The sequence below is a fragment of the Eretmochelys imbricata genome, chromosome 1 (genome assembly GCF_965152235.1).
Source record: "Eretmochelys imbricata isolate rEreImb1 chromosome 1, rEreImb1.hap1, whole genome shotgun sequence".
Lineage (NCBI taxonomy): Eukaryota > Metazoa > Chordata > Testudines > Cheloniidae > Eretmochelys > Eretmochelys imbricata.
Genome location: NC_135572.1, coordinates 206,332,534 through 206,353,846, shown reverse-complemented (window position 1 = coordinate 206,353,846; position 21,313 = coordinate 206,332,534). Strand labels below are relative to the sequence as shown.

Here is a 21,313-nt window from a genome sequence, read left to right as displayed (position 1 = left end):
GGTCATTAAAGGAACAAAAACCTATATCTTAAATAAATATAATTACAAATTTCAGAGCTTCATTTTTTAAGACTCAAGAACAGAAAATCTTAACCCAAAAAGAGGCTACAGGAACTTCTTTGTGGGTTAAATTGTGCGTGTGTGTAATTAGTCGGTAATACTATTTGTCAAATAAGATATTTAATTAACTTTTCTCATTAGTTATAACATATTTGGTTAGCTACAATGACGGTCATTTAATAAGTTACATTAAGTTACTGTAATATTTCTGTGACAACCTAATTTTTGAAGGTCTAAACTAATAGCAGTCTATGCTTTCTGTATAGTCTACAGCTGTGTGCTAAAGGCCGCCTGGCCCTGCTCAGCAGGATCCTGGTTGTCCAGTGTGCGGCTGTCCTGCTGCCCAGCCCTGCACTTGGGGCTCCGCTTCTGTCCCCACTCTGTGGAGGTGTCTCTGGGTGGGGGGCATTGGGGATAGGGATCTGTGGGGTGGTATGGGGGAGTGCTATGGTTCTCAACCATAAATAGGTCTATGGGGGAGGGATAGCTCAGTGGTTTGAGCATCGGCCTGCTAAACCCAGGGTTGTGAGTTCAATCCTTGAGGGGGCCATTTAGGGATCTGGGGCAAAAATTGGGGATTGATCCTGCTTTGAGCAGGGGTTGGACTAGATGACCTCCTGAGGTCCCTTCCAACCCTGATATTCTATGATTCATAGAATATCAGGGTTGGAAGGGACCTCAGGAGGTCATCTAGTCCAACCCCCTGCTCAGAGCAGGACCAATCCCCAATTAAATCATCCCAGCCAGGGCTTTGTCAAGCCTGACCTTAAAAACTTCTAAGGAAGGAGATTCTACCACCTCCCTAGGTAACGCATTCCAGTGTTTCACCATCCTCCTAGTGAAAAAATTTTTCCTAATATCCAACCTAAACCTCCCCCACTGCAACTTGAGACCATTACTCCTTGTCCTGTCCTCTTCTACCATTGAGAATAGTGTAGAACCATCCTCTCTGGAACCACTTCTCAGGTAGTTGAAAGCAACTATCAAATCCGCCCTCATTCTTCTCTTCTGCAGACTAAACAATCCCAGTTCCCTCAGCCTCTCCTCATAAGTCATGTGTTCCAGACCCCTAATCATTTTTGTTGCCCTTCGCTAGACTCTCTCCAATTCATCCACATCCTTCTTGTAGTGTGGGGCCCAAAACTGGACACAGTACTCCAGATGAGGCCTCACCAATGTCGAATAGAGGGGGACGATCACGTCCCTCGATCTGCTCGCTATGCCCCTACTTCTACATCCCAAAATACCATTGGCCTTCTTGGCAACAAGGGCACACAGCTGACTCATATCCAGCTTCTCGTCCACTGTCACCCCTAAGTCCTTCTCTGCAGAACTGCTGCCTAGCCATTCGGTCCCTAGTCTGTAGCAGTGCATTGGGTTCTTCCGTCCTAAGTGCAGGACCCTGCACTTATCCTTATTGAACCTCATCAGATTTCTTTTGGCCCAATCCTCCAATTTGTCTAGGTCCCTCTGTATCCTATCCCTGCCCTCCAGCGTATCTACCACTCCTCCTAGTTTAGTATCATCTGCAAATTTGCTGAGGGTGCAATCCACACTATCCTCCAGATCATTTATGAAGATATTGAACAAAACCGGCCCCAGGACCGACCCCTGGGGCACTCCACTTGACACCGGCTGCCAACTAGACATGGAGCCATTGATCACTACCCGTTGAGCCCAACAATCTAGCCAACTTTCTACCCACCTTATGGTGCATTCATCCAGCCCATACTTCTTTAACTTGCTGACAAGAATACTGTGGGAGACTGTGTCAAAAGCTTTGCTAAAGTCAAGAAACAACACATCCACTGCTTTCCCTTCATCCACAGAACCAGTAATCTCATCATAGAAGGCGATTAGATTAGTCAGGCATGACCTTCCCTTGGTGAATCCATGCTGACTGTTCCTGATCACTTTCCTCCCATGTAAGTGCTTCAGGATTGATTCTTTGATTTTTTTTTTCATGATTTTTCCAGGGACTGAGGTGAGGCTGACTGGCCTGTAGTTCCCAGGATCCTCCTTCATCCCTTTTTTAAAGATTGGCACTACATTAGCCTTTTTCCAGTCATCTGGGACTTCCCCTGTTCGCCACGAGTTTATGATGCTATGACTATGTAGTAATTAAGATGGCCTATAGAAAATATCATCTGATATTCTTATTTATAGGAAAAAATACCTGAATGATGTCATATCTTCTCCTTAGGAACCTGTTAGTCCCAACTGTTGCTCCTTATATGTGACTAAGATTGCGAACTCATTTTCCTATTCTTTCTCAAGGGCATATCTTACCTTACTGATTAATCAGTTTCAGCAGTTTGACATCCACTTTTGTCCATGGTTAATTCTATTTACTACTGCAAACAGAAAACAAAATACATAGTGCTGTAGAACCTTGATTGTATAAACATCTATCTTATGAATGAGGAAGTATATGAACCAAGTTTTCTGCCACTGCATGTGACTTCAGTCCTCCAGCCAGCATTCAGTCAGCTGTGCATGTTTGAAAAGACAGATCTGGTGGCAAGGAAAAGAGACAGTTCTCTCAAACAAAGAAAAATAAGGCTCACTGTATGCATTTCATTTGTTATGCCTGTACTGTTATTGAATGGTTAATCTATTATACACTGTACCTACTGTAATTTTGAGATGTTTTATAAACTTTGTTTTTCTGAACTCTTAAATCTCCAATTAATTAATTAAATAGGGGTTCCACTATGATTGAAAAACCCCCTCTTCTAGAAATATAAGGATAGAGAAGGTGAGAGGGTTATCTGATGGATATATAAAGTTGTAAATCAGTTGTGAACAGCTATTAGAGTATTATTTTATAGTTATTAAATGGTCCTAGTTAAATATAAATAGAAGGTCCAGGGAGTAGTGCACAGAGCACTGCTATTAACTAATTTAGAGAGACAAGGGTGAGGCCTGATTAGGAGGCCTGTAAACCTAGCCAAGGGGCTGGCCAGCGAGCAGCACAGGAGCAGTGGCCCAGGAGTCAGCAAACAAAGCGGAAAACAAGGGAGTTTTGTAAGGAGAGTTTGGGAGCGAGAATGTGTGGGGTTGTGTTGTATTTTTTCTTGACAGAAGCTTGAGGGGGAACTTTGACAGGTACAGAGGCAGCAGTGGTAGTCACTCAAGGAATGGAAGAGAATGAAGATGATTTAATGTGGAAGCTGCAAATGTATATTATCCTGGAGTATGTACCTGAAAGATGCTTCATTTATATGAAGTGCTGCCAAATTGACTGGATGGAAGAGAAGATCCAGATTGAAACTCTTGAAGCAGATTGAAACTCTTGATTGAGTTTTGAACAGATGGTAGAGGAAGGGAAGGGTAGAGGAAGGGACTGAAGGGAAAACTTAAGACTTGTAGATGCAAGCTGGACTGGAGAACTATGAGGGTAGAGTGCTGGATGAGGAAAGTGGCCAGTGGAAGCAAGTGACTATGTGAACAAGGCAGAGGAAAGTGAAGAAGTGAAGCTGAAGCTAGTGAAGAAGAAATACAGCTGAGGAACAGGTTTGCTGAGTTGGAAAATGAAGAGGCGCAGCAGACAGTCACAGAAGGTGGGACGGCAAGGGAGAAGGAGAAGAATGGCTAGCCCTATAAGAAGAGGGGAAGAGTCAGTGGAGAGAGCTCAAGTTCAGCTCCCCTGGATGATAGAGCATGACTCCTAGAGGATCGCAAGTGAGCACAAAAGACAAGAGGACTTGCAGCCAGAAGGAATAGAAGGAGATAGGCTGGAGAATTGCACCAACACGGGGTCTACAGTTCTACATGATGGGGGACTCCCTAATAAGAACAGACAGGCCTGTCACTAGAGCCGATCCAGAGAACAGAAAGGTGTACTGTCTGCCAGGAGCTAAGAAACGGGATGTAACCTGAGGATGAAGAGGCTCCTTATGGGAGTAGGAAAGAATCCACTGATTTTCCTTCATGTGGGAACAAATGATACTACTAGATTCTCATTGGAACATATTAAGGGAGACTATTCGAGGCTGGGAAGAAACTTAAAGAAAGGGAGGCTCAGATAATCTTCAGTGGGATTCTACCTGTCCCTAGAGAGTGAAGGCAAGACAAGATTATGATGATCAGCAGATGGCTGAGGCAGTGATGCTATAAGGAAGGTTTTGGGACATTTGACCACTGGGAGGCCTTCATGGAGAGAGAGATGGGATGGACTCCACCTGAATAGGGTGGGAAACAGACTTCTGGGTTGGAGGTTGGCTTTAAAGAGCTTTTAAACTAGGAATTCAGGGGCGGTCTGGAGAGTCTCATGTATAAGGCCCTACCAAATTCAGGGTCCATTTTTGGTCAATTTCACGATCATAGGATTTTAAAAATCATAAATATAATGATTTCAGCTATTTAAATCTGAAATGTCAAGGTGTTGTAATTGTAGAGGTCTTGACCCAAAAAGGAGTTGGGGGTGAGGGGGGGTCGCAAGATTATTGTAGGGGGGTGCGGTACTGCTACCCTTACTTCTGCACTGCTGCTGGCAGCGGTACTGCCTTCAGAGCTGGGCAGCTGGAGAGTGGCAGCTGCAGGCCAGGAATCCAGCTCTGAATGTAGAGCTGCTGCCCACAGTCAGAAGCCACCACTGTCTGGTTGCCCAGCTCTGAAGGCAGCAGCACAGAAGTAAGGGTGGCAATACCATTCCATGCCATCCTTCTGCTCTGCTGCTGATGGTGACTCTGCCTTCAGAGCTGGGCTCCCAGCCTGCAGACACCGCTCTCTGGCTGCCCAGCTCTGAAGTCAGCGCAGAAGTAAGGCTGGCAATACCGCAACCCGCTAAAATAACCTTGTGACTGCCCCCGCCTCCCGCAACTCCCTTTTGGGTCAAGACCCCTAATTTGAGAAACGTTGGTCTCCCCTGTGAAATCTGATTTCACGGCGGAGACCAGATTCACAGTCCATGACATGTTTTTCATGGCCGTGAATTGGGTAGGGGCCTACTCATGTAATCTCCATGCCTGATTCTGATATTGAGCCCAGGGAAATCAGATAAGAGAGGATACAGCAATGGAGAAAGGTACAACAGAGGGAGGAGATTGGATATCAAGAGGAAAGATAGTGCCAATAACAATGACACTAAGAGTCAGGTAGGCAATATTGACAGTAGAATGACTGCAACTAAACAGGCAAGGAATCTGGGCAAAGCCAAGCAGAAAAAACTAAGATATCTATACACCAATGCAAGGAGCCTAGGTAACAAAATGGAGGAATGAGAATTACTGGTGTAGGGAGTAAAACCGGATATTATAGGGATAACAGAAACACGGTGGAATAATAGTCATGGCTGGAGTACAGATATTGAAGGGTATGTGCTGTTGAGGAAAGACAGAAATAAATATAATAATGAGGTAACTGCAATAAGAAGTGATTGACCCAAACAGATTCAGATTTTGGTCAATCACTTTGGAGAAGAAATGCAACAGAGGCTCCACTGGAATAGTGCGTGGGGTATGATACAGACCCCTATAGTCTGCTCTGGATATGGACAGAGACCTCTTTAATATTTTTAATTAAATAAATGCTACTAGGAAGTGTGTAATAATGGGAGACTTTAATTTCCAAGCTATAGATTGGAGGACAAGTGCTACTGAAAATGGTAGGGCCCAGATATTCCTGGATGTGATTTCTTCACCAAATAGTCACCAAACCAACAAGAGGTGATGGCATTTTAGATTTAGCATGTGTAAGTAGCAAGGACTTCATAGAAGAACTGGTTGTAGAGGATAACTGCGGTTCAAGTGATCGTGAGCTAATTCAGTTTACACTAAATGGGAGGATAAACAAAAATAGGTCTGCAGCTAGGGTCCTTGATTTCAAAAGGGCAAACACTGAAAAATTAAGGGAAGTAGCTGGGGAAGTGACTGGGCTCAAGAACTCAAGGACCTGAAAGTGGAGGAGGCTTGAAATTAGTTTCTGCAACTCTGAATTAAAGTATCTGAAGCCTGCATCCCAGGCAAGGGGGGAAAATATTGTAGGGAAGGGTTGCAGATCAAATTGGATGAACATGCATCTCAGAGATTATTAGGAGAAAGCAGAAAGCCTACAAGGAATGGAAGATTTAATGGATCAACAAGGAAAGCTACCTCTTGGAAGTCAGACAGTGTAGGGAAAAAGTGAGAACTGCCAAAAGTCAAGCAGAGTTGGAGCTTGGAAAGGAAATTAAAACCAATGATACAAAGTTATTTAGCCATATAAATAAAAAGAAGACAAGGAAAGAAGTGGGACCGCTAAGCACTGAGGATGGGGTGGTGATAAAAAATAATCTGGCCATGGCCCAGCACCCATACGACTACTTTGCCTCAGATTTTAGTAAGAATAATTGAGTTTTGGGGTAGTAGCAGGGTGGGTAATGGAAACGAGGATATGGAAGTAAAAATTACCACATCTGAGATGGACATCAAACTCAAACAACTTAATGGGACCAAATTGAGGAGTCTGGGTAGTCTTCATCCAAGAATATTAAAGGAACTGGCACATGAAATTGCAAGCCCAAAAGCAAGGATTTTTAATAAATCTGTAAACTTGGAGATCATACCCTATCACTAGAGAATTGCTAATATAGTACCTATTTTTACTAAATGAAAAAAAGTGATCTGGGGAACTACAGGACCATTAGTTTGACCTCAGTTGTATTCAAGGTCTTGGAACCAATTTTGAGAGAGAAAGTAGTTAAGGATACAGAGGTAAATGGAAACTGGGATAAAATACAACATGGTTTTACAAAAGGTAGATTGTGCCAGACCAGCATGATCTTTCTTTGAGAAGATAACTGGTATTTTAGACAAAGGAAATGCAGAAGATCTAATCTACCTGGATTTCAGGAAGGCATTTGCTACAGTTCCACATGGGAAATTATTAGTTAAATTGGAGAAGAAGGAGATTAATATGAGAATTGAAAGGTGGGTAAGGAACTGGTTAAAGGGGAGACTACAGCGGGTCATACTGAAAGGTGAACTGTCAGGCTGGAGTGAGGTTACTAGTGGAATTCCTCAGGGATCAGTCTTGGGACCAATCTTATTTAACATTTTCATTCATGACCTTGGCACAAAAAATGGGAGTTTGCTAATAAAATTTGCAGATGACACAAAGTTGGAAGGTATTGCTGATGTGGAGGAGGACTGGAATATGGCTTTGAAAACTGGAGTAATAGAAATGGGATGAAATTTAATATTGCAAAGTGCAAGGTCATGCATTTAAGGTATGTCTATACAGCAACTAGACACCTGCGGCTGGCCTGTACCAGCTGACTTTGGTTTGGGCTGCAGGGCTGTTTCATTGCTGTGTCTACATCAGAGGGATAAACACCAAGGAGGGAGAGGAGTTATTTAAGTTAAGGGCCATTGTTAGCACAAGAACAAATGGCTATAAACTTGCCATCAACAAGTTTAGGCTGGAAATGAGATGAAGGTTTTGAACCATCAGCGGAGTGAAGTTCTGGAACACACTCCCAAGGGGAGCGGTGGGAGCAAAAAACCTCACTGGTTTCAAGACTAAACTTAATAAGTTTATGAAGGGGATGGTATGAGGAGATTGCCTCCAAGGGCATGTGGCCCATCTGCAACTGCTATTAGGAAATATCTTCAGTGGCTGGAGATGGGACACTAGGTGGGGAGGGCTCTAAGTTACTGCAATGAATTCTTTCCCAGGCATCTGGCTGGTGGGTCTCCCTGACATGCTCAGGGTCTAACTGATAGTCATATTTCAGGTCAGAAAGGAATTTTCCCCCAGGTCAGATTGTCAGAGACCCTGAGGGGTTTTCACCTTCCACAGCAGCATGGGTCACTTGCTGGTTTGAATTAGAGTAAATGGTGAATTCTCGGTAACTTGAAGTCTTTAAATCATGATTTGAGGACTTCAGTAACTCAGCCAGACGTTTATAGGTCTATTACAGGAGTGGGTGAGGTTCAGTGGCCTGTGATGTGCAGGAGGTCAAACTAGGTGATCAGAATGGTCCCTTCTGGCCTTAAAGTATGAGTATACGAGGTGATGTCTTTTATTGGGCCAGCTTCTGTTCGTGAAAGAGACAAGCTTTTGAGCTACGCATAGCTCTTTTGTAGCTCAAAAGCTTCTCTCTCTCACCAACAGAAGTTTGTCCAATACAAGATATTACCTCACCCAGCATGTCTCTTTAATATCTTGGGAACCAACATGTCTACAACAACTATGCAATTAACTAGTTTACTCACTTTGGCTCCAGTAGAATATCTTTAGACTACAGAAGGCAGCAAAATATCCTCTTATCCAAGAATTCCTTGGGTATAGACATCTAAACAGAATTCACCTCATTTCTTCTGGTTCTTAAAATTATATACATAAAATATTAAGGGCATTAACCACCTCATAAAATGTAGGAAAGTCTCTCCTGAAAGAAAGAGGTGGATATTGCTCTAACTCAGAAAATAAATCTAAATATCCCTGAACCTATACATTCAAAACACAATGAGAGTGAAATCCTGATCCCATTACAGGCATTAGCAAAAGCTCCATTGACTTCAGTAAAGCCAGGGTTTCACCCTGAATATCTGCTGCTTCCTACATTAATCATCAAAGCAGGGAGAAGCTATGCAAATACATAAACTATATTTTGAAGCGGGGATCTCAACAGAGGTTCAGAAGCCTGCACAGAGTTCAGAAGTTATGATCTCAGATTGCTGTGACCAGATGGCTTTATCAGTAAGAATTTTTGTGCATTTCCTTGAACAGGGAAAATTGCTCAACCTGTATTTGGAAGTGAGTATGACCTGAAGACTGATTCAGGGAATTCTTTAAGGTTTCTCATGTCCCTGAATCAGTCTTCAGTGGTTGCAGCAATCAGGAATGGTAATAAACTGACCAGAAAATTATCAGATAAGAGGCACTTCCTTACAAGAGCTTTTAAAACAACAACTAAATATAGTGCGAACATTGTTTCCCAGTGATCTCATTTAAACGCACAAGAGGGATATGGAATATTAGTTCCCCTGTTGTTTTCCAGCAGGAAGCTTGATTCATAAAGCCAGGCAGAAGTCTGAAGAGAATCTTCATTTTTTTCCTCACCATTAACACAGCTGTAGGCTTTCTGAGTCTCTAACATTGATTGATTATGAGTGACTTTTAGTGTAGCAAGGCAGATTTGCACTGAATAAATAATTGATTTGTGGAAATCCTAGTGAAAGAGCAAGCCTACCTTCCCAAGAGAGCATCTTTCTTTACAAGTGGCTGCAAAACCTTAACAGTATTTCAGTATTTGATGTGGAGATTCATCATAAGTTCCCTTGCAGAGGCTTCAGTTGTGTAATAGTTACTGCATACTACCTAGTATGGTTTCTGTTTTGGGTTAAATTTGTTCGAGAACAGACTGTTTCATATAACAATAAAACACTACAGCATGTACCAAGATTCTTCTTCAAGTTGTCTCTACGGGTGTTTCACATCAGGATGTGCTTGTACCCATACACTGGAGATTTTTGTCAGCAGTGTCTGTGCTTTACGCACTCTTGTGTTCTGGTGTGAGAGTATATAGGGCAGGGAAGACCCACTGCTGCTCCAGTTCCTTCTCAACCAACTGTAACATGAGACTGAGTGTCACAGTGTCCCCTAGCTAGCTATGCAGCCTGCTGACTCTTCTTTCTGACTTGTTCCTATTTCTTTAATTCAGTTATTTCATTTTTATCATTCTTTTTAATTTGACACAATTGTATACTTTGGGGGGGGGGTATCTCCCCCACCCCCAATCCTTTTTCACCCTGTCAGGGCCTATGTTCCTCTCAGCCTTCTACATCTGCCTGTCCTTTCTTACTGGGTTATGCCCAAGACCCCAGGCTTCAAACCCTGCCATGTCTACCATGGGTCCTTTCCTCTCAACAATGGGCATTCCAGCTGCCTTGGAGAGCTCACATTCCCTCTAAGTGCAAGGTTTGCTTCAGATGCAAAAGCAGATTCAGAAAGCAGAGGTAGGACGGATTGAAACTGCTTCTTATGGAACACTCTCTGAGAGCTGCAAGGTCCAAGTCCCTCCGCGCACACACATCAGCCTCAACTGCCAACTCTGGTGAGCACACCAGCCCTGGCTCCGGTAATCAAAGACCCTGCAGCCCTTTAGGGTCTTCAAGATGATCTAAAATGAAGAGACCCCACTCTCCAGAAAGAGAAACCCTGAAAAGGATAAAGTCACCCTCTTGATCTGGGAACAAGGAGACCTCACATCCTGGAATGGGTACCACTGAGGCTTTTTCCTCCCCGGTACGGAGGTCCCAGTATCACCTAAAATAAATCTCCAGCAGACTGTGTACTGAGAAGCTTCCCAGCAAGCAACCTTGAGAGCAGCACCCAAAAAACAAAACAAAACCCAGCATATCACAGACAGTGGTCTTGCCCAATTTACTATCAAACCACAAGATCAACTGAACCATCAAGAGAGAAACCTAGATTTTTCTAAGAAAGGGCTGTCTTCCCTTGTGCCATCATAATTAGCAACTTCTTCTGAATGGCTTTTGTGATCAACTGGTCAAGGGTCACAAGTGATCCTAGGATCATGGTCTACACCAAGCCTGTCAACAGCCTGTTGGGGATCATCTCTCCCATTTCCTGTCTGCCTGGGAGTTGATCACCGTGGATAGGTGGACCCTGGAGATGCTATTTCATCCAGTTCAGCGTCATCCCTCCCCATCTTAGGGATCCTTCTCACAAGGGTCTCCTAAGACAGGAGGTGCAATATTCCCTATTCCTAGGGGTAATCTAACCCATTCCACTGGACTTCCTTGAGAAAGTCTTGAGAAAAGGTTCTTCTCGAGGTGCTTCCTGGTTCCCAAGAAAAGAGGAGGAAGACCACCAATTCTGGACCTCCAGACTTTGTCCTCTCACAGTGGTTCAGAATGGTAACCTTACCCATGCTGATTTCCTCTTTAGAAGTGGGGAATTGGTTTGTCTTCCTTGACCTCTGGGACCATATGTCCATATAGCTATGCACTCTTCCCAGAAATATTTCCTACAATTTGTCATGGGCAAGGACAACTGCTAATACTAGATCCTGTCCTTTGACTTTTGACTGTGCAAAGGATCTTTACAAAGGTCCTCTCAGCTATCGCCAGCCCATCTTCATTAGATGGGAATAATAGACTTTCCCTGTCTGGATGACTGACTTCTTAAGGGTTGCTCCTTTTTCAGGGTGCCGTCAGCAATCAACAAGGTCCTATCCCTCTTCCACTTCTTGGGCTTCCACCTCTACATGAAATAGTCTACATTTAGACCTGTACAACAAATAGACTTCATCGGTGTCACTTTGGTCTCCATGACAATCAAACCATACCTGCCCATGAATAGGTTTGCTACGATGGCCAGCCTCAGTACCATGCTACAACAGAGCTACAAACCACAGCAAGGAGTTCTCTTTAACTCCTGGGCCGTGTGGCAGCCAGTAAATTCGTAACGTCCCTGGCAAGACTGCACTCCTGATGTATTCAAGCCTGGCTCTGGTCTGTCTATGCCCCTCAACAAGTACAAACTGTTCTAGTGGGTGTCAATACCTCAAAGGTTATTTCTTTCATTTGGGGTTCCACGGAGAGAGATCTTTTTATGACATTGTCCGATGCAGATGATTCTTCTTGTGGGGGCATAGTCTCAGCTTGTTGGGAGATGCCCTCCTTACCCTTGGCCTCTGCTCTTGGTCTTGCTCTTTGCTTATCCCCCAAAACTTTTGCTCCTCAAGGTCTTGAAATGAGAGATTGGTAGCCATCTTCATAGTACCGTCGTGGCTTCTCGCAGTCTGATTCCCTCACAGAAAGAATGAAAGGGTACCCAGTATCCACCCAGAGATTGTTGAAATGGGTGACATCTTGACCTGTTGTGAAGCCTTGGAGGTGCCTCTTTCACCAAGGGTGATTGCCCATTCCACTAAGGCTTGGTATACCTCTGTGGTCTTATTGACATACATATCCATCTCAGACATTTGCAGTGGCACTTTTCCCAGCATTTTACTATTGTGCGTGCATCTAGAGTTGACATGGCCTTCGGTGATGCTATTCTACAGAGCATACTGAATCTACCTCCTCAGCACCCTCCTCCATAAATGGAGTACCGCTTGTGAATCTTCTGATGTGGAGCACTCAGAGGGAGAAGGAGAGGTTGCACAGTAATTGGCGTTCTTCTAGATGTCTTGTTCCTATGGGTTCTCCACTCCCCTGTGGGCCCTTCTTCCTTTCAGTTTTGGGGTTATACTCTCTGGACTTTGTGGTTGAAAAGGAACTGGAGAAACAGCAGCAAGCCTGCCCTATATACCTTTGTACCAGAGCACGAGGGTGTGTAGGACACAAGTGCAGACCTACAGACACTGCTTACAGAAATCTCCAATCAAGAGTGCATGGGCACATCCTGACTGCAGCACCCCTAAGGACAAAATGTCTCGAAGAACTCCATTTACTCTGTACAGGTAAGTAATCTCTCCTTCGGCTGTTACAGGGTCAAGTGAGGTTATTTGTAAGTAAATAAAAATTTGGTACAGTGATGTTTAGCCCAAAGGAAACCATCTGCTATAAGTTATCATAATTCTGTGTATCTGGAATGTAGCTAAGGTCTAGTTGCAGCACATGGTATATGACTGAAGATAAATTGGTGAGTAGTCAAAGACAGTTGATGTTGAATTCATTAAGCCATCTTCTAGTATATACCTGATAGTTCCATGGGCCACCTGACTAGTTTGCAGGGCTCCATTCTGTAGATTGGGGATGGGTCAAACCGTGAGTGCCTCTTCTTCTGGTCCAAGTGCTTGGGAGTTGGGATTAGTAGGAGAGAAGAAACTGTAAATTTATATAACATAGCTGTCTTTCAGCTGAGCTATAAGATGTTTGTGATCACTTGTCATTGGCCATTGAAGCCCACATGGCATTCTTTTCACAAATCCTGATGTTATGGTTGTGTTCCATCTCTAACTTCATTACATCAACCTATGTCCCCCAAATGCTGCATATGAAATTTTTATTCACTTTGACTGAGACTGTTGTGAGAAATTGCTGTGTGCTTCTAAATTGCTGTCACCTTCTACCCCAGAGGCAACTGCATTTCAGGCATGGGTGTGCCATACCTGTGCAGTATAGGTAAAATTTACAAAGGAGCCTGTCACTTAGGCACTTTTGAAAATATTACTTGTGGGATAAAAAGCAATATAAGATATTGGGATGCCAAATACATTTTTAAGCTTTACACTTTGTGTTTAATCTCCATTGTATATACTGTCTTAGAAGCTTAAAATAGAATTTCTTTCCTTATAGATCTTGAGTATGTTCTCTTCCTCTGTTTTTTCCATTAATTTCCCTACTGTTTTTCTACTTGAACTTAAAATTGCTGTGGCTTTTTGTATACGTTCTTCTTTGTACAAGAGCTTCAATGTCAATACAGTTTTGGAAACTGGGTTTGAGTAGTGAATTCCAGCTGTAGAGGGGACACAAGCAGAAAGCATATTGTCTTGCTGTCTAACAGTTTATGATTACATTAAATACTTTAGAGGGAAAGGTGGATATTTTAAGAGGGTTTTTTTAGAATTTAGGTTCCCCAACAGAATTCTTCAGATAATGTTTGTAAATTTCTCTGAAGTTTGAAAGTTCTTAAAGTTTTATAATGCCAATATAACCATTTCAAAGTGGGTGAAATTTGGAGCTTAAATTTTGTGCCAATACAGTCTGAGTCTGCTGTCCTTGCACAGCCCAAATTCTCTTTGATTTAAAGCTAGCACTATTTGCAGCTCTGATTCATCTTTTCATATATGTAAATTTTATATTATATATATATATAAAATGACGCAACAGTGAGTCTGTACTCCTAGATTAAAAAAACAACAAAAAGCATCACCTGTCCTTTGATAGAAAATGTCTTTACACACTCGGTATGTATAACATGTATGACTAAAGATATGATATGGTAGTAATCACTAACAGGATATGAGTAATCACTAATCTTTCAGTTAATATATTCTGTCTGTGTGTGGGTGGGTGTTAATATGTACTGATTGATGGACTTTTTTTATACATTTTATATCTCTGATTCTACCAGAGGTTCTCCATGTCTTCACTGTTTGTCTTTTGGATATAAAGTCTGAATGCTCTTGATTAACTATATCTTCTACAGAACCAAACACAGAGTAATATATTAAATGGGTTAAATTTAATGTGTTATATATCTGTTATATATATAAACAGGATACGAGTAATCACTAATCTTTCAGTTGATACACCCAAAGCAATCAGGAGTATGTATATGTATATATTCTGTGGGTGTTAATATGTACTGATAGATGGACTTTTTTTATAGATCTTATCTCTCTGGTTCTACCAGTGGTTCTCAGTCTTCATTGTTGGTCTTTTAGATATAAAGTCTGAATGCTCTTGATTAATTGTATCTTGTACAGAACCAAACACGAAGTAATGTATTAAATGGGTCAAATTTGATATGATATATAGTGATATATATGTATAGCATCTTTCACTGAAATACTTTTCCGCCTTTTCTCTTCAGATGTGTGGTCAGCAGGATGTGTATTGGCAGAACTGTTACTTGGACAACCAATCTTTCCAGGCGACAGTGGTGTGGATCAGTTGGTGGAAATAATCAAGGTATGGAATTCAAGTTACTCTTGGGTCACCTCCTCGCTCCTTGAACATAGATATATTGCACACAAAAACTAGGTTAAAAGAACGTTATTAAGATTGCAAAGTAAATCACTTGAAAGTTAGAATTAAGGTTCTAGTTCCTCATGTGATCTCTCTCCTTTCCCCTCCCCTCCACTGTCTTCCAGGCTCCTCATCCAATCTCTCTCCCCTCTTACCTCATCCTTGGCTCCTTATCCCAGTCTGTTCACTCCGCCTGGCCCAGCCCAGAGCAGCTGAGAGCAGCAATTACAGGGGAAGTGCTTCTGTCCCCCACCCCCAGTTAGCCCTGCACTGGAACATGCTTAGTCACTCTTGTGGGGATGTCAGTTGCACAGTCTGGCCATAGGTAGGAGCTGGTAAGTGATGGAGCCTGGTCATTCAGCTGGTAGGGGTGGTGCACTGGCAATCTCCTCAGCACTTGGAGCTGTGAGGGGCTCTAGTGTGCTCAGAGAGAATGAAGTCTTCAGAGATTTTAGCTGCTAAAATCAAAGTCTGTTCTGAGCATGTGCAAACTGCAGTTTTTCATTGGCTTGTAACTTGGTGAGATTTAGGTGGATTTTCATGATAGCAAAAATAATTCAAAGCATGGGGGGGTCTTTGGGCATTTCAAGGAAAAGATCTCCATTTTTTAACATGAGCAAAACCTATTTTTCCCTAGCCTTGTTCATGGAAATGGTTGAACCCTTTCGGCTGAAATTTTCCAAAAAAGATTGGCCTATAGCTGACTCCTGGCATAGAAAATTTCAGCCCAGACCGTTACTTTTGTCAGGTTATAAGCAATTTAAAACAGGATCTTTAGTGGGAAGCTTCGGGCAATCTTAGTAGGAGATGCTACCAGCCCAGCCTATAACACAATTAGAAAAAAGTAAAAATCTAGATAGAACAGATTTGCCTGCTGGCTTGTAGCACCTTAGTCTGTGATCATGTCATAACTCACAAGTTAAACGGGTTTAAGCTGGGTCAGTACTTGCAAAGAAACCTCAAAGAAAAACTTGGGAGACTCTGAGAAGAAGTGTTGGTGATTCCTTGAGTGGTAGGTTCCTTTTTAATTGTACTGAAACAGTGTCCTAGTGTGGTGTAGTGCTTCTTACAATGCCATTCTTTTGGATGAGATGTAAAATTTACAGTTGCAAACATTTGTGATCATTAAAGGTACAAAGCATTGCTTGCAAAAAGTTGTGGTATTTGCTCTGGAATCCCTAGGTCCCTAAATTTGGCTGGGTCCCTAAATTTTCCCCTGTAGTTTCATAAATATGGTGGTATTTACACTTTGCCCTAAACTGTTATGAACAGCTAGTATGGTCTGCTCCCTAATCCACTTTATTCATCAATGAAATGATTAAGTGATTATTGTCTGTATATCAATATAGAGTTTATTCAGGAGTAAAGGTATTATGTAAATATAAGATCATTTAATTGTACATCAGGGTGACATAGTCCAAAAAGTCACATCTCACTCCCTTAGAAATCTGGTTATTTCAATAAAATAGATCTATCTGGAGTTAATGAGTGTGCTTTGCCTTGCCTTTGACTTGGTTCTGAGCAAGTGGAAGTATAGTATTTAGAAGAAAGATGTACTCTGGTTGACAGGCTGTCTGCCAACCGGAGTTCATGGATTGGCATAGTGCTTGTGTAGTTATTTTTCATTAATTGTACAGTATCAGCCAGTCAGTACAGGAAGTGTTCGTCCATGACTCATAACTGTACAGAATCCATGTAGAGACACGGTGGGTGAGGAAATGGCTTTTATTGGACCAGCTTCTGTTGGCAAAGAGACAAGCTTTCGAGCTACATGGAGCTCTTCTTCAGGATCCATATATTCAATTTGGCTGAGATGATTCTGTTTTAGCATAATTTAGTATAAACACAAAGGAAGAAGAGAAATAATTTAATAAAATTGTCACTGCATGTAGACCTTTTACAGATTTTAAACACCACTTTCATAAATTTTATCCTCATTTTTAATTGACAGATCCATAGCTGAATATAAAGAGTACTGGTGTTAACTGTTTTTTTCTATCATAGTTGGAAGAATGTGCACTCTGGAAGCTTGGACTTTCAGTGAACTGTATTTGAGGTGGTTTTCCACTTGGCAGAAGTAGGTTCCTGGAGCATTGCTCTAACTGTGGACATGGAAATCCTGAATGATTATTATTATTAGGTGAAAATCAAAAAATGGTACATGGCCCCCTAGATATGCATATTAACAATTATACATGCAGGTTAAATGCAAGAGATACTCCACTGTGTAGTAAATCCTGAGATATTCACTTGAGAAGACACAGTGGTAAGAGAGTATCCAGAGAGCAGTGACTATGATGAAGTGCTAGATGGCATGTTCTCTGACCAGCTAAGGGAACAAGCTCTGTGAAGCTTAGAAGAGGAGAGAATGGTCTGGGATAGTAGCAAAAGGGAGTGGAATTTCACAGGGATGTCTAAAGGAAATGTGACAGGGGTTGTGAAGTTTAGTGGGCAGGTGCTATGGAACATTATTCTGGTCATGTGCCGCTTGTTACCAAGAAAATGTAGATGCTGATTTTAGAAGCTCTCCTGGGGAAAATTAAATACAAATTACAATAATGGAATGTCCTGCAGTAAGAACATACAAAACTCTGCAACACAAAATTTGGTAGATTGACAATTCATAAGTACACTGTTGAAGTTGACAAGGGGATGGGGTCAGAGGATAGAGATTTTAGCTTAAGTAGAGTGCATTTGAGGCCTTTGGCATCTGAGAGGATTTGGAAAGTGGTTTGGGATTTTGGTACCCAAGAAGTAGTTAAGGCTTTTGGCATAGGCCTTGGAGAAGGGAAGGGTATTGAATGCCCAGTGGAAAAACTTCAGCTACAGTAAGCAAAGGGCTTATATCAGAAAGTTGTTGAAGATGATTCGATAGGGAATGAGAGTTGGAACCAAATAGCCATATATCCATTCTCCTAAACTTCCACTAGAATTTTCTGAGCAGCTTCTTTCAAAGGCTGTCTCTTCTTAAAGCAACAGACATTTTAAGTTGTACAGGAAATTCTGTATTACTTTACCTTGAAGTTTGATTGTGGGTGAGTTGGTGCATAGAAATCAAGATATCCTAAGTTCTCTTACCACTATAGGAACTGTATCAATAAAGGCATATCAGATAAACACCTTGTAATCAAGGCCTTAAAACAAGCTGAGTCTGAATCAGATGGCAGATTTTGAGTCCAGAAGACTGAGACAAGTATTCAGGGTGAGCTGATAACACAGAAAGTGTTGTTGCTGAAAGGATAATATAGCAGAACAAAGAGAACTGGAGAAGTTACAAATAAAAGCGCTATTTGAAGCATTGTAGTGAGGGCAAGAGATTGGGTGGGGACACTAGATGTAGTTTCAGTTGGCGTGAGAAAGAAATGTTGAAATTAAATGTAGAATTCACAATAGTAGCGGGGAAACAAATGAGGGAAATACCCACAGTTTCAGCCAGATATGAAGATTCCCTGACTATTCTGCAGAAGGAGGCATCCCTTTGTTTGTGCCTTTGAGGAAAATATGTGAGCAGTACATGTTAAAAAGAAAGTGTGTACTTCCCCTCTCGTCACTATTGTAACTAATGCTCATACTAGAAAATCCACATTCACATTAAAAATATACATTCATCAGATTGAACTAAAATTGAAAGGATATGAACACTCATGCCTCAGGTATAAACCAACCACTAAAATGATGGATTGGGAAGAAGTTTTGTCCATTGTGGGATTTCTTTGTACCCTTTTCTGAAGCATTTGTTAATGGTCAACGTGAGGAACAAGGTATTTGATTAGATGTACTAGTCTGATCCAGTATGGTAATATCCTTGTAAAGAACAGAAGGGATTGTATGGTGTGTATGCTAAAGAGAAAGCTGTCCTGCTAAGATTCAAGATGAATGTGATAGCATGGCTCAAGCACGTCCATCAGCCTAGAAATGGGGCTGATGAAGGTTATACAAATATACCTGTATCAATAGCAAGCAATTTTGACAAGTGGATAGAAGAATAAGTGAGACCTGTTTTACCTTGAACAATTTGAGGGTTTCTCATAAGAATTTGACTAGCAGTTAGAAAACATAAAACAATCTAACGGGTTGCTGAGTTGGCAGATTAGTATGAGACCCGCAGGTGCTTGAAGGTATGAAGGTGAGGATAGTGTAAAGTTTAAGGGGTAGCCTGCAAATTGTTCCTGAACCAGACCATCTTCAGGCAATCACCTGAAGAAGCAAATGGACACTTTAAGGAGAGTTTGTGCTGGTTGCCCAACCCAGAAAAGCCAGGGATGGCGGGTTCTGAGACTAGTACCCATACCTCTGTTGTATGCATGTGAGTGAGATAAGTATTACTATTACCATAGGCAGACTTGGAAACTGAGGCACATAGTCCTGACTCCAGATTCACTCCTCTAATCATAAACCAACACTTCCTCTGTATTTTCAGACGTTCATAACTTTATTTCAAAAAATTTTTTTGCAAACTTCTCTCAGTAGGTACATGTAGTATGATGATCTCAGTGAAGAACATAAAATTTACAAACAAACGCACCCATTCCAGTACTGGATGCTGACATCCGGGAGTAGGCAACAACAGAGGGACAGCAGCAACCTCAGTCCCTGCCTAAAGAATTGTTGCTAGATGAGGACGTGACACTGGTCGATGACTGTAAGGATTCCAGAGCCTTCTGTCCCAGGTCATGGAGACCTGGACATCAAAACGACAGTAATCCAAGAAAGGTCTCACAAGCTATTTGATTAAACTGAGCCCTACAAGCCCAGCCGGGATCGCTCTCCTGATCAATGAGGGTTTACTTGAACCAGCAAAGGGGCTGTGGCAGACTTTGGCCACTCTCTCTTCCACAACTAAATTTGTGGAAGAGAGGTACCAAGTGTCTTCGAAAGAAACCCGGTCCACAAAAGGCACCTTGAAGGAAAAAGACCCAGGAAACTGGACATTTTGAGGCACAGGGCATGTTTCTTTACCTCAGTGCAGCTCTGCATTATGAATTACTAGGCCATGTTTGCAAAATATAACTTTGTTATCTGGGATGGGAGAGTCATCCTTTTAATGTCCAAAAAATTCTACAGGAAAACAGAAAAGAACTGAATGAGATCATAGGGTCATGGACACATCCAACACACCTGCGAGGTCAATGGCCAATGCCCGTGGCTGTCACCATGAGCAGGTTTTCGTGGCTGCTTAACATCAGGCATCCAGAAAGAGGTACAAAGCTTCATCACAGATCTGCTCTTTGGGTGGATGGAATTCTTCAGCACCAGAACAGATGAACTGCACCATTCACGGAAAGATTCACAGGTCACATTAAGATCCCTGGGGATCTATACACTGTCTCTTTACCAAAAATGATGCAATTACCAGCCTCAGTAGGATGCTATCCTATTTCCAGAGTAGGTAGCCTGAGTACCTGCCAAGGAAAAAACCTCTCAATTCTAGGAGATATGCCTGTCATCGTCGTACTCAGTCATTCACCCTGCACCATCACAGAGGCAACAGGTTTAATGGATATATCAGGAGCCTCCTTCCCCTTTCCCCTGGGCTTGGTTTGCTATCAGAGAAGTGGATGTTTGGACATCTTTCACTCATGGCTACCCTTTTCATGTCTACTCTTTATACTTCTGTACAAACCTCTTCCCTATCCCCTTCAGGGGTCCTTCTGATGAGAGCCTATCACAAAGAGAAGTGGCCTCATTGCTCTGTCTAGAAGCCATAGGAGAGCTCAGAAGTACAAGGGTCTTAAGGGGCTTTTATTCCTGATATTTCCTCATTCCAAAAAAAGAAGTGGGGGTGGGTCTTTGTCCTGTCCCTGGCCTGAGGAGACTGAACAAGTGCGGGTGCAGCCTTGAATTCAGAATGGTAATGCTTGCCTCCATTATTCTCTGCAGGTTCAAGACGTGGTTCATGGCTCTTGTCTTACAGGATCCATACTTCCACATAGCCATCCTCCCAGCCCACTGGAAGTACTTCAGGTTCTCAGTAGAGCCAAATCACTATCATTATCAGAGGTGCCATTCAAACTCTCAACGGCACCAGAAGTAGAGATGAGCAAATAATTGATTATTTTGATTCTGTTGCCAAACCAAAAAATCCAAAGAAAATTTTTTCATTTAGAACCAAAACTGGAGGTCTGTTTTTTGCCAAAGCAAAACATTTTTTAAAACTGTGTTAATGTCGAAATGAAATGTTTTGAACATCAAATAGAAATATATTCTAAATGAAATGTTGAATCAAATAACTTATAATTTCAGAACGGTTTGTTTTGATTTTTTTTTTAAATGAACTGTTCCCAAAATCAGTTTTGTGGGGGTTTTTTGGTTTTGATTGGGCAGGAAGGGTGTTTTTTGTGGTTTGTTTTTTTTGCCAAAACTACTCACTGGAAGAAAAAAAAATCACTTCACCCTAATTAAGAGTCTTCACAAAATGCCTAGCGGTGGTAATGGCACACCTTTGAAGACAGAGCATGCACATCTACCCTTACATGGAAGATAGACTGATCAGAGCAGGAGGCAGCAGTGAGTCTAAGATATGCAAAGTCTCTGTTTGCCTGACTGGGCCACCTTCAGCTATGAAAATATCACCTCTTTTACCATCATAGAAGATAGGAGCT

At 42.0% G+C, this 21,313-nt stretch overlaps 1 protein-coding gene across 4 annotated transcripts in view; it reads left to right on the top strand.

The window, feature by feature from the left end:
- The window catches only part of GSK3B (glycogen synthase kinase 3 beta), a 269,374-nt gene that overhangs the window by 171,989 nt on the left and 76,072 nt on the right, over positions 1–21,313 (top strand). For all 4 annotated transcript variants that reach the window (XM_077822845.1, XM_077822851.1, XM_077822830.1 and 1 more), the window contains exon 7: positions 14,557–14,654. In XM_077822845.1, coding sequence (XP_077678971.1) covers positions 14,557–14,654 — 98 coding nt within the window. The remainder of the gene's footprint in view (positions 1–14,556; positions 14,655–21,313) is intronic.